Source organism: Balearica regulorum, chromosome 34, assembly GCF_011004875.1.
Source record: "Balearica regulorum gibbericeps isolate bBalReg1 chromosome 34, bBalReg1.pri, whole genome shotgun sequence".
Lineage (NCBI taxonomy): Eukaryota > Metazoa > Chordata > Aves > Gruiformes > Gruidae > Balearica > Balearica regulorum.
The window spans coordinates 269,572-283,436 of record NC_046217.1 but is presented as its reverse complement, the minus strand read 5'-3'; the positions used below and the strand labels follow the sequence as shown (position 1 = coordinate 283,436).

The 13,865-nt window shown below is 65.4% G+C and overlaps 3 protein-coding genes across 7 annotated transcripts in view; 1 reads left to right on the top strand and 2 right to left on the bottom strand.

Annotated features, from left to right (window-relative positions):
- Positions 1-89: 89 nt before the first annotated feature.
- On the bottom strand, positions 90-7,063 carry HNRNPL (heterogeneous nuclear ribonucleoprotein L). Of its 3 annotated transcripts, none has more exons than XM_075738572.1 (13): positions 6,791-7,063; positions 6,103-6,221; positions 5,786-6,023; positions 5,549-5,634; positions 5,278-5,374; positions 5,110-5,182; positions 2,044-2,115; positions 1,691-1,971; positions 1,479-1,600; positions 1,164-1,365; positions 747-804; positions 505-600; positions 90-399 (listed from the first exon to the last, which is right to left on the bottom strand). In XM_075738572.1, the coding sequence occupies exons 1-13, from the start codon at positions 7,022-7,024 to the stop codon at positions 341-343; spliced, it is 1,737 nt and encodes a 578-aa protein (XP_075594687.1). In that variant the 5' UTR covers positions 7,025-7,063; the 3' UTR covers positions 90-340. The 3 variants fall into 3 exon arrangements, with proteins under 3 accessions (XP_075594687.1, XP_075594685.1, XP_075594686.1); XM_075738571.1 differs by having other exon boundaries at positions 266-399; positions 505-633; positions 6,791-7,038; XM_075738570.1 differs by having other exon boundaries at positions 1,691-2,115.
- Positions 7,064-8,793: 1,730 nt separating this feature from the next.
- SIRT2 (sirtuin 2) lies at positions 8,794-12,542 on the bottom strand. Of its 3 annotated transcripts, XM_075738644.1 has the most exons (16): positions 12,242-12,542; positions 12,106-12,152; positions 11,968-12,007; positions 11,768-11,884; positions 11,392-11,433; positions 11,173-11,279; positions 11,008-11,064; positions 10,820-10,888; positions 10,570-10,699; positions 10,224-10,283; positions 10,062-10,117; positions 9,854-9,930; positions 9,686-9,737; positions 9,455-9,522; positions 9,107-9,173; positions 8,794-8,993 (listed from the first exon to the last, which is right to left on the bottom strand). In XM_075738644.1, exons 1-16 carry the CDS (start codon positions 12,540-12,542, stop codon positions 8,844-8,846), a joined length of 1,440 nt encoding a protein of 479 aa, XP_075594759.1. In that variant the 3' UTR covers positions 8,794-8,843. The 3 variants fall into 3 exon arrangements, with proteins under 3 accessions (XP_075594759.1, XP_075594761.1, XP_075594760.1); XM_075738645.1 differs by lacking the exon at positions 9,107-9,173 and having other exon boundaries at positions 8,854-8,993; XM_075738646.1 differs by lacking the exons at positions 9,107-9,173; positions 10,570-10,699 and having other exon boundaries at positions 8,812-8,993; positions 11,414-11,433.
- Positions 12,543-12,636: 94 nt separating this feature from the next.
- Positions 12,637-13,865, top strand: part of NFKBIB (NFKB inhibitor beta) — a 3,651-nt gene continuing 2,422 nt past the window's right edge. The window contains exons 1-4 of the mRNA XM_075738552.1: positions 12,637-12,974; positions 13,173-13,278; positions 13,418-13,646; positions 13,780-13,861. Of these exons, the coding sequence (XP_075594667.1) occupies positions 12,637-12,974; positions 13,173-13,278; positions 13,418-13,646; positions 13,780-13,861 (755 nt within the window). The remainder of the gene's footprint in view (positions 12,975-13,172; positions 13,279-13,417; positions 13,647-13,779; positions 13,862-13,865) is intronic.

Genomic DNA, 13,865 nt, shown 5'->3' with positions numbered 1-13,865 from the left:
AACTAACTCCTCCCCCTGAGGCCTGCACCAAACCCATCCTCCTCAGCCTTTGCCCGATATCCCCCTAAATCCCCCCAAAACGTGGGAGGTGTTTTCCAAACGAGTTTATTGAAAGGCGCGAGGGCGGGGGGGGGGAAGAGGGGGGCACGACGACCGAGCACACGTACAATCATTCTCCTTAAAAATGGGGGGAGTAAAGGGAGGGGTGAGGGTGTCACTGGGTGGTCACTACTGAACTTTAGCCTTTTAAAAAAAAAAAACCAACAAAAAAACCAATAAACAAACAGGGGTTTTTTTTGGGGGGAAAAAAAAACCCCACCGGCAGGGTGGGGGTCCCCGGTTAGGAGGCGTGCTGGGCGGTGGAGAAGCAGAGTTTCAGCGTGTAGGGGTACGGCCCGTCTGCGGGAGAAGAAAAAGGGGGGTTAGGGGATCCGTGGGGGGGGTTAGGGGATCCGTGGGGGGGGTTTGGGGGTTCGGCGTGTCCCCCCCCCCCCAATCACTTACTGGGGTTCTTCATCTGGTAGTGGTTGAGGAAGCCGAGGGTCTCCAGGGCGTCGCTCTTGGAATCCCACTCCAGCAGCCCTGAGGAGCTGCGTTCACCTACGGGGGGGCGTCTCTTCCTCAGCCCGGGGGCTGCGGCGGCCGTGCCGCCCCCCACTCTGCACCCCCAGCCCCCCAAGGGGGCCAAGGGGGGGGATCTCGGGGCACCCACGGCCCCCGAGGTAACCCACAGCCCCGACACTTACTCTTCCCGGAGAAGACCTTGACCGAGGAAGGGCGCTTCACCCCCAGCTCGTCGCAGATCTGGGGGGGGGGGAAAAAAGGAGGGGTGGGGGTGTCAGCGGCCGGTGGAGGAGAGGGAAGAATGGAAGGAAAAGGGAAGGAGAGTAGGGAAAAAAAAAAGGGGGGGAGAAAAAGAAAGCAGCAAGGAAAGAGAAAGGAAAGGAAGAAGGGAGGAGGAAAAAGGAGAAAGAAAAGGACGATGAAAAGAGAAGGAAAAAGGGAGGAGGAAGAAGAAAAGGAAGAAGGAAAAGGGAAGAAAAGAGAAGGAAATTAAAGAGGAAGAAGGGAGGCGAAGGAGTAAGGAGAAGAGGAAAAGGACGAAGCGAGGAGGAGGAAGAGGAGGAGAAGGAAGGGATGGCGCGGCCGCCCCCGCCCCGTACCTCGTAGAAGTTGTCCTCGGTCACCTCCAAGGGCGCGTTGAAGAAGTGGAGGACGTTGCTGGGGTGCTGGATCCTGTTCTTGGCCGCCTGCTCGGGGGTGGAGAAGCGGTTGTTGCGGGAGCCGCTGAAGTCCTTGTAGCTACAGGATCCGTCCTCCAGCCCGTAGGATTGTCCGGGCATGATGGCCTGCTGCTTGGAAACGCTGCGGGACGGGCAGGGGGGTCAGCGGGACGGGCAGGGGGGTCAGCGGGACGGGCAGGGGGGTCAGGCAGGGGCTGCCCGTCGCTGCCCATACCCCCCCCAGTCGAGACCTACCAGACGTTGAGCTTCTGCCCGAACATGAAGTTGTTGTTGAGGTGGGTGATGGCCCGATCCACGGCGTAACCGTCCGCCATCTCCACCATGGCTGCACCCGGCTTGCTCTTCATAAACTTGACCTGGAAGAAGTGGCGGTGGTGGGCCGGAGACCCCTCGGGGAACCCCAGACACCCCCCCACATCTGCCCCCCGAAGAACCCCCTCGTCTACCTTCTCCACGTTTCCGTAGAGGCAGAAGATGTTGAAGACGCGGTCGCAGTTCATCTTGGACTGATCCAAGCCGTAGACCATGAGGACGGGGCTGTCGGCGTGGGGGCCGTACTCCGGCGGCGGCGGTGGCGGCGGCGGGTGACCGTACTGGGGGCCGTACCGGCTGGGTCCCCGGCGGTGCCCCCCCACCGGAGGTCCCATCCTTCTCCCTTCGTAGTGGGGCGGCGGGGGGCCGTAGCCCTCGTCGTGGTAGTGCCCGTGGTATCCGCCGTGGGGTCCTCCTGCGCAGGGAGAGGGTTGGAGACCCCCCCTCCCGTGACTCTCCCCCCCGCCCCGTCGCAAGGACCCCGTACCGTACTCCGCGGGGTGGTCTCCCAGGAGCGGGGGCTGCCGCTGGCGCTTGTTGGGGTTGCCGCCCGGGTCTCCTGCGGGTGGAAGGAGAGATTAGGGTGGTCTCGGAAAGAAAGGGTGATGGTGGGGTGGGGGCAACCACTCCCCAGGGTGCCAGGGGTCCCTCCGGTCCCTGATGCCCTGGCCTGGCCCCGGGGAGATTTTGGGGATCCCCCAGCTACCCCAGGAGGGCGACGGCAGGGCTGGCTCCCATCCCCTGCGCCCCCCGCTCCCGACCGGGACCCCCCGTGTCGATGGAGAGCCCCGGTGGGAGCGAAGGGGCCGAATCTGGGAGCGCCCCCCCCCCCCCCCTCCTCCCAATACCCCAATCCTACCCCCCTCCCACCCACCGGGGACCAGCCCCGGCCCCCCCCCCCCCCTCGCCCCCCCTAAACTGACTATGTAGGGGGGAGGTACGGCGAGGGGAGCGCCCCACTCCGTGCCCCCGACCTCCGGGATGCCGCTAATTTTAATTTCTACACAGCTGTTTAAAAAAAAATTAAAAAAAAATATATAAATAATTAAAATAAATAATTAAAAACTTAATGTACAGAAAGGAAAAATAAAAATATAAATTAAACGATTAAAAAAAAAAAAAAAAAAAAAGTGGCAAGACATCTCCCCGCCCCGACAAAACGGGAGAGGGAGCGAGACTGGTACAGGCAGCAAAGCAACAGCAGTAACAGGTTAAAACGAGCCATCACATACAAGGCATAAACACGCTCATGTCACCGTACAGTTGCTCTTCTCTTCCCTTTACACGACCGGGTTTCGTACAGGTTTATTCCGAGTCGATTACAAAGATTGAAAAGGGCTACTTACAGCGGGAGTACAAAGTACAATGTCCATTGTCATATAAAAATTTCTGTATTTTCTCTTACCATTGGACGCTTCAAGAGTGAGTTAGCACAGTTCTGAAAGATGGCGTCCCATCAAACATACACTGCGACCCTGCATCACATGGTTTCAGAGTCATAAACACAGGTCAAAGGCACAAACCGCTACAATTTTTTTCTTTAGAAAAAAAAAAAATTAAAAAAAAGTAAAATCTTTTTTTTTTTTTTTTAAAAAAAACCAACAACAACAACAAAAAAAAAAAAAGGTCTCACAGATGTTTAGTCCTCAGGAGATACCGAGAGAGAGGACATAAAGGTGTGATAATGAGAGTGTTCCTCCGTGTTTCGCACTTTTGTGTTGTGCTGTAAGAACGTGGTGCTCCTGGCTCTGTGTAGCTCTTTCCCGTGTGCGTGTCTCCTCTGTAATGGCAATGTGCCTGCGCCAGCCCCGCACGGCCCCCAGCTACGGGACCTGTGTGCCCTTGGTTTGGGGGTTGCTTTGTCTGGGGTGGTTTTTTTTTTTGGGGGGTTTTTTTGGTTTTTTTTTTGGTTTGGTTGTTTTTTTTTTTTGGTTTGGTTTGGTGTGTTTTTTTTTTTTTTTGTCTCCGCTTGGCGCTGATATGGTGGCAGTTGAGGACTGCAGGAGAAACAGCGTAAAGCAAAGGAACTGCCCTCCCAAACCAAACCGTGTTGAGAGCAATCCTAAGGTCTTGGAGGGCCTCAGATCTATTCCGGTCTCCGGTAAGAGCGCTGCTGGGCTTGTTTTGAGGACCCTCTGGGCTGTGTTTTCTAGTTCTGTGTACCTTCGTGGGTTCGGTTTGGTCTGGTTTTTGGTAAGTAAAGGTAAATGTCTGCTGTGGCATGCTGCGCCTCTTTCTCTCTCTGTGCTGTAGATAGTCCTTGGGCCACGGTGTTGTGTCCTTGATGTAATGAGCTCAAGCTGTTGCTTGTTTTTCTGGATGCTGCGTGTTTTCTCCAGTAAAGTTTTCTACACTGTGTGGTGTGAGGAATGTGCAGAGGCAGGTCACGGCCCATTCGGGACTTCCGCTGTTGTACGGTCCCCGGGGTTATGTGCAAATGACTGCTCGGAGCTGGGAAAGGCCACGTTACCGCACACCCGCCCCTCCTCTTGCCCCAAATCCCAGCGAGCCCCTTCTCGCCCCTGCGGCTCTGCACATCTTCTACGTATGGATCGGGAGGAGAGCTCTGCCCCTCGCTAACTCATGTAATGCCATTGCTTGCGTCCGCACCTCAACGGCTCTGCAGCTTTGAAAAGCGGGGGTGTCCGGCAGACGGTGGCTCCCGCAGCGAAATCCGCTCCCCCCACACCCCCCCCCACCCCACACGCACACCCCAAAACCTCGTGCCCATCCCACCCCCTCCCCGCTTCGAGGCCGCCCGGCGCCGACACCCCGGCTTTAAAACACGAAGCCTTTTTACTTCAAAAAAACCCCTCCAAAACCCAAAAAACACCAAAAAAAAAAACCCCAAACCCCAAGACAACCCCAAAACAAGCGTCGCCAAGCTCCGCGTGCGGGGCTGACCCTGCGCAGCCCGACGCGGAGGGCTTTAACGGCCGCCCCGGCATCCGGCGAGCAGCAGGGGCTGGGGGGTGTCTTTTTGTTGTGTTCCCCCCTCCCCACACCTCCCCAAGCTCAAGGGAGCCGGTATTTCCCTTCCGGTTTTACGGACAGGCCGTTTCCAACTCGCCCCTCGGCTCCGGGAGGGTGACGCAGCCCCGATTTGGTAAATCCGGTTCGGAAGATGAGGCACGCAAAGAGCCGGCAGCGGGGCAGACGCAAGAAAGCAATGGCACTTCCCCCACCCCAGCCCGAACAACCAGAAACTCATTAAATATATAAAAACCCCATAAATAAACAACCGCGTATCGCTGGTGCGGAGACTCCCCCTCGGCTTCACGCGCCTGACACCGATGCTCCCCGACAAGCAACGCGCAGAACAGACCACCGAGAGGAACCTCCGGCCATCGCCGCTCGTTATTTTTGACTCATTTCGCGCCCCCCCCCCCCCCCCCCCCCACCTCCCACCTCGAAGCCCCTCTCTCCCCGTCGAGCCCACGCCAGCTCCGGCTGAAGGTACGGGCAGGCGAATGGCATTACATATTGTGGGTCGATATGAGAGTGCTGTGCCCGGCCGTGTGCGTAGGTTACAAAGCGCTTCATCGGGGATTACCTTGTCCGCTGAGGTTGGGGTTGGTGTAGTCCCAGGTATCCTGGTCGTTCTTGAAGACGTTGAGGCGCGTGGGCTGAGAAAAGACACCCGGAGGAACGTCAGGCGTCGGCGGCGTCACCCCAACGAGGGGGGCGGGGGGGGCAGCGCGCTGCCGGCGGGGACGCTTACCTTGGCGTATTCGATTTTCAGCGTGCAGCACCCGGAGTAAATGTCGGCCCCGTTGAGGGACGCCTTGGCTCGCTGGGCGCTCTGCACCGAGTCAAACGTTGGCGACGTTAAGGACGTTTACCGAAATTAGAAAGTCGTTAGGGTGGGTTTTGTTGTCTGGGAGGACGGACGGGACCGCTCTGAGGCGGAACCAAACCAACCCACAGCAGAAAAAAATTAAAACGCAACCACGAGAGAGGCAGCCCTGGGCTCTCAGGGCACGGAAGGATATTCCACCATGGCCTGCACGCCGTTTTTTCTGAAGATAACGATCCTCTGCACTGGGCCGCAGGGGTTGCAGATGGTGTACAGCACGTCCTGTGGGACGGGAGAGGCCAGAAGGTGTGAGGGACCTGGCCAGGGGTGCAGCGGCAGCCCCCCAGAGCCCCCCCCTCAAAGCAGCCGATGCCAGGGCCGGGAGAGATCCACGCTTCCCAAACCCTCGGGGTTCCCCCGGCGCGTCACCCACCGTCGTGATGGAGTAGATGGGATTGAGGATGGTGAAGAGCAGGACGTTGTTGACGCCCCTGGAATCATCCGTGTCCCCGGGGCGGGATATCTTCTGGCTGGTGGAATAGTTGACAAAGGCGGGGTGACCGGCGATGTAAATCTGGTTGTCGGCCGCGTAATTAACGGCGTTGCAGGCGCCGAGGATATCCTCAAACTCCACCAAGGCTTGTCTCTTCTTGGGCATCACCACCACGTAGCTGGGATGACAAAGGCCGCGGTCAGAGCGACACCGTGGTGTCGCCGTCACCGTGTGCGTCCCCCAACGCTTCTCCTCACCTGATGGGGCCAAACTCCTGCAGGGCCTCCACGAGATCGGCCTCCACGACGCCATCGATCAGCCCCCGGATGTGCACCACGGGGGAGGCGGGCGTCTTGTGAGGGTCGTCGTAGTTCTCCTGCCAGGAGAGAAGCGTTTAGCTCAGTACCGTGCCCACCCTGAGCCACCAAGGCCTCCTGACTCCCCCGAAAGCACCACGAAAAACCACCCCAGGTAAGGTCTCGGCCACCACCGAGGGTCTCGCACCAGGGTTCCTGCATCCCCATGGCCCTGACCCGAGCCCCGACGCCTTACCCAAGCCCACATCCCCTCCAAGCAGTCCCAGACCCCCCAAACACCCCGCACACCCTCTGCCGACCCCCAGACCTACCCTGCCCCCCCCATTTCCAGCCCTCTCAGGCCCAGTTTGCCCCTACGTTCCCCCCTCCCCCCCGGGCCCCAATCCTACGAGCCCTGCCCTCTCCAGCCCATTCACCCCCCCTCCCCACGGGGCGCGTTTTGCCCCCTCAGGCCTCATCCCCCCCCCCCCCCCAAACCCCTTCCCTCCCCCCGCCCAGCCCGGCGCCACCCCCCGCCCCTCCCCGGGGCCTTCCACGCCCCCCGCCTCAGGCCCCGCCATGATACCTCCTCCTCCTCCTCCTCCCCGCACCTCCCAAGGGCCCAACCGCCTCCCCCGACCCAGCTCACCGCTCCGGCAGCGCCAGGCCCACCGCCAGCTCCCCCCGGCCCGCCAGGCCCGTGCGGCGGCGGTTCCGCGTTCTCCGTCTTCTGGCGTTTAGGAGCGCGGCCGCCCTCACCGCCCCCACCGTAGTAACGACCCGAACCGCCTCCACCGCCGCCGCCCGCCGCCATCTTCCCCATCTCGCCCCCGCGGCCGCTGCCCTCCGCGCTCTGCGGACCCCGCCACCGCCGCCGCGACATGGCGCCTCACTCCGCCGCGCCGCCTCCGCCACGCCCCTATTGGCCCTCCCCCTCGCCACTCAAGGCGGGACTCTCGGTCTATTGGCTCACGGCGCTGCCCCTCCGTCGTCGGACCCGCCCTCCGCCGCTATTGGCCCCGCAGGTTCGCCAGCTCCGGGATCATTCGCCCGCGCTTCTGCCCGTTAGAGGCGCTGCCGTCTTCCATTGGCCACAGTCCGCGTCCGTCCGCCCGCCCACCGAGCTGGTTGGCTGAAGCGGCTGCCTCTCTGAACGGCGCCCCGCCCTTCTTCATGGCCCTGCACTCAGGCCCCGCCTTCGTCTAGCGCCTCTCCGGGTGCTCCCAGAGGTCCTTTCGGCGGAGACTCGTCCGGCTATTGGTCAAAGGCAACGCCATCAATCACCTGGGCTCTGATTGGCTCCTCTCATGCCTCTCACGTCCCCTTCAGCTTCTCCCACCGGGCCATCCCCCCGCCCATTGGCTAACCCTCCCGCCTATCAACCCCCACGCCTGCCGTCCCGCGTTCTGATTGGCCGTTTTCCTCAGCCTTCACTTCGAATTGGCCCGCGCCCCTTGGCGCCGGCCCTGTCCCACCGCGCCCCCTCAGGTAGAGACCGGCGGGACCCCCCAAACCGGGCAGGGACCCCCCAAACCGGGCAGGGACCCCCCCAGGGCCGGGCAGGGACCCCCCCAGGGCCCCCAAACCGGGCAGGGACCCCCCCAGGGCCGGGCAGGGACCCCCCCAGGGCCCCCAAACCGGGCAGGGACCCCCCAAACCGGGCAGGGACCCCCCAAACCGCGCAGGGACCCCCCAGGGCCGGGCAGGGACCCCCCCAGGGCCCCCAAACCGGGCAGGGACCCCCCAAACCGGGCAGGGACCCCCCCAGGGCCCCCAAACAGGGCAGGGACCTCCCCAGGGCCGGGCAGGGACCCCCCAAACCGCGCAGGGACCCCCCAAACCGCGCAGGGACCCCCCCCCAGGGCCCCCAAACCGGGTAGGGACCCCCTAGGGCCGGGCAGGGACACCCCAAACCGGGCAAGGACCCCCCCAGGGCCCCCAAACCGTGCAGGGACCTCCCCAGGGCCGGGCAGAGACCCCCCCCCAGGGCCCCCAAACCGGGCAGGGACCTCCCCAGGGCCGGGCAGAGACCCCCCAAACCGCGCAGGGACACCCCCCCCCCCGGGCCCCCAAATCAGGTAAGGACCCCTCAGGGCCAGGCAGGGCCCCCCCCAGAGCCCCCAAAACGGGTAAGGCCCCCTCCAAAACCCCCAAACCGGGCAGGGATACCCCCAGAGGCAGGCAGGAACCCCCCCAGGGCCCCCAAACCAGGCAGGGACACCCCCCCCACACCCCCCCCCCCCCCAGGGCCGGGCAGGACGCAGCCGGATTTTAGAAATAAAGCCCTTTATTGCACAAATCCTGGAAAAAAGGCTGGAAAATGGGGTGGGGGGGGTGTGTGTGTGTGAAGGGGAAAGCCCCCCCTCCAGGCTGTGCACTGCTGGTGGGGGCAGCCCCAGTATCCCACTACCCAGCCCCCACTGACACACCCCCCCCCCCCCCCAGTACCCCCCCAGTGCCAGGGACCCCCCCACCCCACCCCAGCACCCCCTTGTTCCTGGCCCCCTTAACCCCCAGCACCCTAGGACACCCCCCACCCCAGTTACCCCTCATTTCCAGGCCCCCTTACCCCCCAGCACCCCCCAGCACCCGTACCTCCTCCTTTCCTGGCCCCCCCCGAAGGGAACACACAGAGGACAATAACCCATCTCTGCGGCCATTTAATGTAGCGGCCCCCCGCCCCCCCCCCCCCCGAGTCCGCGCTACGGCGTGGGGTCCTGGCCGCCCCCCCGGCTCTCGCCGCTGGCCCCTGGGCTCTCCCCGTCGCCCCCCCGGGCCTTGCCCTCGCCCTCCCGGGCGGCTTTGGCATCGATGGCGGCGTGTTCCCTTCTCACCAGCTCCTCCAGCTCTTTCTGCGGGGATGGGGATGGTGAGGGAGGAAGGGAGGGGGGGGTGCAGCATAATTGGGGGGGGGCTCAGAGGGCAGGATATCCCCCCCCCCCCCCAAAATTGCCATTTTGGGTACCTTCCAGCCCAGCAGCTCTGCCAGCGCCAGGCAGCCGGCGTCGCACTCCCCGAGCCAGGCCACGTCCCTGCGGGGACAGAGGGACCCGTGGGAGGGGGGGCGCAGGTGTACGTAGAGGGGGGAGCCCAAACCACCTGGGGGTACCCCCCAAAACCACCTCGGGGGGGGCCCCAACTCCCCCCAATGGCCCCAATCCCCCCACACCGGCATAGAGACCTGGAAGTGCTTCTGCCCCCCCCCCCGCTTCCCCATGGATGCCAGACATCCCAGTCTCTCCCAAACGCCCCCCCCGCTACCCCCCTGCAGCCCCCCCTGAACCCCCAAACAGCCCCCCCGGTCCCCCCCTGCCTGTAAGCCTTGTCCGAATCGAAGTCCATGCCGCAGCCGAAGCCCATGAGAGACATGAGGGGGTCGCTCTGGGGTGGGGGGGGGAAAATGAGGGTGACGGGGGGGGGAAAACGAGGGTGACGGGGGGGGGGGGGAGACGGCAGCACCTGCCCCCCCCCCCAGTACCCTCCCAACCCCCCTCAAGGTGCCCCCCCACTTTAGCAGCCCCCCCAAACCCCCGCTCCCCCTCACCTGCCCCGTCTTCTCCTTGTTGATGAGGAGCCGGGGGGTGTTGGTGGGGACCCTGTGTGGGGGGCAGAGAGGAGGGAACGATCATGGGGGGGTGGTGGGGAGCTGGGGGGGGACACGGACTTGGGGGGGGACACGGGGGACCCGAGGAGCTGGCGGGGGGGTGCAGACCTGCCGACGAGGGAGGCGAAGGGCTGGACCTGCAGCGAGGTGCCCATGATGAGGAGCAGGTCGACCTTCTGAAAGTCCTGGGGTGGGGGGGGGGGGAAGAGGGGACGTCACCGCAGTGCCATCAGTGTGACACTTCCCCCCCCCCCCCCCCCCCAAATCCGAGGGGGCTGCAGGGTCTGTCCCCCCCCCCCCGCCCCAACCCACTCACCGACTGCAGGAGGGTGAAGAAGCGCGAGGGGAGGCTCTCCCCGAAAAAAACGATGTCTGGGGGGGAACGGGAGGTGAGCGGACGGGCCGAGGGGGGGCCCCACGCACCCCCTCGGGGCATTGGGGGGGGGGTACAGCCCCTCCCGACCACCCCCCAACTCACCGGGTTTCACCACGCTCTGGCACTTCTCGCATTTGGGGACGAGGGACGAGAAAATCCTTTCTGGAAGAGACGGGGACGGGAGAGCTCAGTGGGGGGGGGGGGGGAGAGGGATATTGGGGGGGGGGGTCAGGGGGAGACACAGGAACACGGGGTGGGGGGGGACGACACTGGGGGAGAACAGTCTCCCGTTAGGACCCCATCCCGGAGGACGGGGACCCCCCTCGCCCAGCCAGGGACGTGCCACCTGCCCCCTCCAGCCTCAGTGGTGCCCTGGGGGGGGGGTGTGTGTGTGTGGGGTGTCCCATGCCCCCCCCCCCCCCCCCAATGTTCCCCCCCCCCCCCGTACCCTTCATCCACTGGAGGCTGTAGGGCTGCCGGCAGGAGGGGCGCAGGCAGTGCGAGGTGAAGAAGGTGCCGTGAGCTTCCACCAACAGCTCGGGCTCCAGCCCCGCCACCCGCTCCAGCGTGTCGATGTTCTACCGGGGCGCAAGATTGGGGGGGGGGGGGTGTCAGGGGCACCTCAATCCCTGCCCCCCCCCCCCAAACTCCCCCAGACCCCCCCCCTGACTCCCACCCTGATGTTGAGGGGTCCCTACCTGGGTGTAGCAGCGCAGCAACAGCCCCTTCTCCTGCAGCAGCCGCATGAAGTAGTGACACACCGTGGGCTGGGGACACACACACAGAGAATGGGGGGTCAGTTTTTGGGGGGGGGGAGCCCCCAAGAAGGTTTGTTTGGGGGGGGGGGGCTGCAGCCAGGGGAAACTGAGGCCAGGGAGGGTCTTACCTTGAACTGCCCTGGGTAGAGCTCCCGGGCCAGGGCGAAGAAGGGTTCAGGGTGTTGCTGTTGGGGGACACACACACACACACGAGGCGCTCAGGGAATGGGGGGGGGGTGTCTCTGAGACCCCCCCAAAGTGGGGGGCGGGGGGGGGGGGGCAGAGGGTGCTACCTTGAAGAAGCTGATTTCGAAGATGGCTTCGGGGTAGGGCAGGTCGTAGCTCTGCAGGTTGGCGTAGAGGCCGGTGCCGGGCGAACGGAAATCGGGGATCCCGGCGGCTGCGGGTTTGGGGGGTGGGGGGTGGGGGTGTGGCCCGGGGAGGAGCAGGGGGAGCGTCAGGACACCCCACCCCCCCCCGTTTGTGTCTGTGCCCCCCCAAACCGTACTCACAGGTGGAGATCCCGGCACCCACCATGCACACGACGTTCTTACCTGGGGGGAGGATGATAAAGGGCTGAAGGGCGGCACCTCAAACCCGCCTCCCTGGTTCCCCCCCCCCCCAAAACCACCTCCCCGGTTCCCCCCTTCCCCCCCAAAACCGACTCCTCAGTTACCCCCCACCCCCCAAAAACCGCCTCTCCGGTTCCCTCTCCCCCCCCGAATCGCCTCCCCGGTTCTCCCCCCCAAATCGCCTCCCCGGTTCCCCCGTGTCCCTCCCCCAAACCGCCTCCCCGGTTCCCTCTCCCACCCCAAACCGCCTCCCCGGTTCCCCCCCCCCGCCCCCCCAAACCGCCTCCCCGGTGTCCCCCGTCCCCCCTCCCCGTACATTTCTCGCTCCGCAGGAACCGGCTCACTCCCTCCAGTGACAGCTCGTCCAGCACCTTCTCCGGTTTCTCCCCGCCCAGCCCCAACGTCCGGGAGAGGAGGCTCCGCAGCAGCTCCACTGCACCGGTACGGGAGGAGGATCAACCCCCGGGGCCCCGGGGCCTCCTCCCGGGCCGGGCCGGGCCGTAACCCCGTACTTACTTTCAGAATCTCCCGAAGCACCCAGCTCGGTATCGGAGATCTGCGAGGAAACCGAAAAAGGGGTGAGCGGCTGCTGGAGGCCTCACCGGGGCCTGGTTACCGGTACCGGGAGGGGAACGGGCATCGCCGGGTACTCACCGGTGACTCCGCGTCCCGCTCGGCCTCGTCCCCGCGGGCACCGGGAGCTGGGGGAGAAGGAGAACAGGGGATCAGCGGGAGCGGGAGGCAGGGGTGGGGATCCCCGCCGGCCCGGCCCGCCACCGCCCCCCGTTACCGTCCGGCTCGGCCATGGACGCCGGCCGCTGCCCGGGCCACACCTCCCGGCGTGCACCGCGCCTCACAGCCACACCTCCCGGCGTGCACCGCGGGCAGCGCTGATAGGCGGAGAGCGACCACACCTCCCGAAATCCATCGCGGCGCCCCCACCTTTCTATCCGTACGGCCACACCTCCCGGCGTACACCGCGGACGGCGCTGATAGGCGGAAAACCTGGTATTTCCCGGCGTACCCCGCGCTCGACGCCCCGGAAGTGTTGTAAGGACTACGGGTCCCGACAGGCCCCGCGCGGCCGCCATCGCCGGGCCCGGCGGGGATTTCCCGGGACGGCGGCGGCGGCGGCGGCCCCATGGCGGCGAGGCCCTGAGCGCGGCCTAGCCCGGCGGCCCGGCTATGGCGGCCGCGGAGGCGGCGGCGGCAGCGGCGGCGCCGACTCTTCCCGGTGAGGTAAAGCGGCCCGAGGGTGATGAGTGGTGCGACAGCGGCCTGGGTTCGCTGGGCGAGGGGCAGTTGGGGCCGCTGCCCGCCAGCCCCGGGCCTGCCAGTCCCGGTACGGCCCTGGGCCCCGTCACGGCGGCCGTAAGCGCCGTTCGTCTCGCTGAACCTCCTGAGGAGGAGGAGGAAGAGGAGGAAGAGAAACGGGCGGCCTCGTCGCCGTTAGCTGCCGCCGCCGTGGACCCCGCGGCCTGGCTGCGGCACGTCCTGGGCTTCCTCACCGAGGACGGCGACACGTGAGTGCGGGCGGGGATCCCCCTCCCCGGGGCGGCCCTGACAGCGGGTCCTACCCCCCCCCCCCCTCCCCCGGGCACCCACGGGGCTACGCAGGACCCCCGGGAGGGGCCCCCCCCCCCCCCCCCCCCGGGGCCGGGGGTGGGGGGTCCCCCCCCCCCCACCCGGTAACGCTGCCCCCCCCTCCCTCTCCGCCCCAGGGCCCTGCACTTGGCCGTGATCCACGAACACGAGGCTTTCCTGGACTCCATCCTGCAGTACACGGGAGGCACCGAGTACCTGGACCTGCAGAACGACCTGGGGCAGGTGCCGACACGGGGGGGGGGGGGAACGGGTTTTGGGGGGGACGGGAACAGGCACCCCCAATCTCTGTGCTGGCTCTGGGGTGGGGGCTCCCCGTTCTCCCTCCCTGAGGGGGGGTCTCTCTCTCTCTCTCTCCCCGCAGACGGCGCTGCACATCGCCGTCATCCTGGGCCTGTCCGGCTTCGTGCGGAAGCTACGGGCGGCGGGCGCGGGGCTGTGCGTGCAGGAGAGGGGGGGGCACACGGCGTTGCACCTCGCCTGCCGCGAGGGCCGCCGCGGCTGCGCCCGCCACCTCCTGGGGCCCCCCCGGATTCCCCCGGCACCCCACGACGAGGAGACGCGCGCCCAGCTCGACAGCGTCAACTACGACGGTGCGAGGGGGGGGACGGGACGGGGACGGAACCGGGACACCGTAGGGAGATGGCGGAAGGTGGGGGGACACCGTGGGGCTGCACGGTTTCAGTTAGGGGGTGCCCCACGGTGACCCCCCCCCCCTCCCCTCAGGTTACACCCCCCTCCACGTCGCCGTCCTCCGCAAAGACCTGGCGATGGTGGAGCTGCTGCTGAGCGCCGGCGCCGACCTTAACAAG

What these genes read in the sequence shown, in the direction of transcription:
- HNRNPL (XM_075738570.1), bottom strand. Translation starts at nt 7,024, where the DNA reads ATGTCGCGGCGGCGGTGGCGGGGTCCGCAGAGCGCGGAGGGCAGCGGC. An exon ending in GGCGTGCAGGCCATGGTGGA is followed by an intron (nt 5,375 to 5,548) that starts ATATCCTTCCGT and finishes AACGTCGCCAAC; the next exon opens with GTTTGACTCGGTGCAGAGCG. An exon ending in CTACCAGATGAAGAACCCCA is followed by an intron (nt 400 to 504) that starts GTAAGTGATTGG and finishes CTTCTCCCGCAG; the next exon opens with ACGGGCCGTACCCCTACACG.
- SIRT2 (XM_075738644.1), bottom strand. Translation starts at nt 12,542, where the DNA reads ATGGCGGCCGCGCGGGGCCTGTCGGGACCCGTAGTCCTTACAACACTT. An exon ending in GTCCATGGCCGAGCCGGACG is followed by an intron (nt 12,153 to 12,241) that starts GTAACGGGGGGC and finishes CTTCTCCCCCAG; the next exon opens with CTCCCGGTGCCCGCGGGGAC. An exon ending in TCTTCACCCTCCTGCAGTCG is followed by an intron (nt 9,931 to 10,061) that starts GTGAGTGGGTTG and finishes CCCCCACCCCAG; the next exon opens with GACTTTCAGAAGGTCGACCT.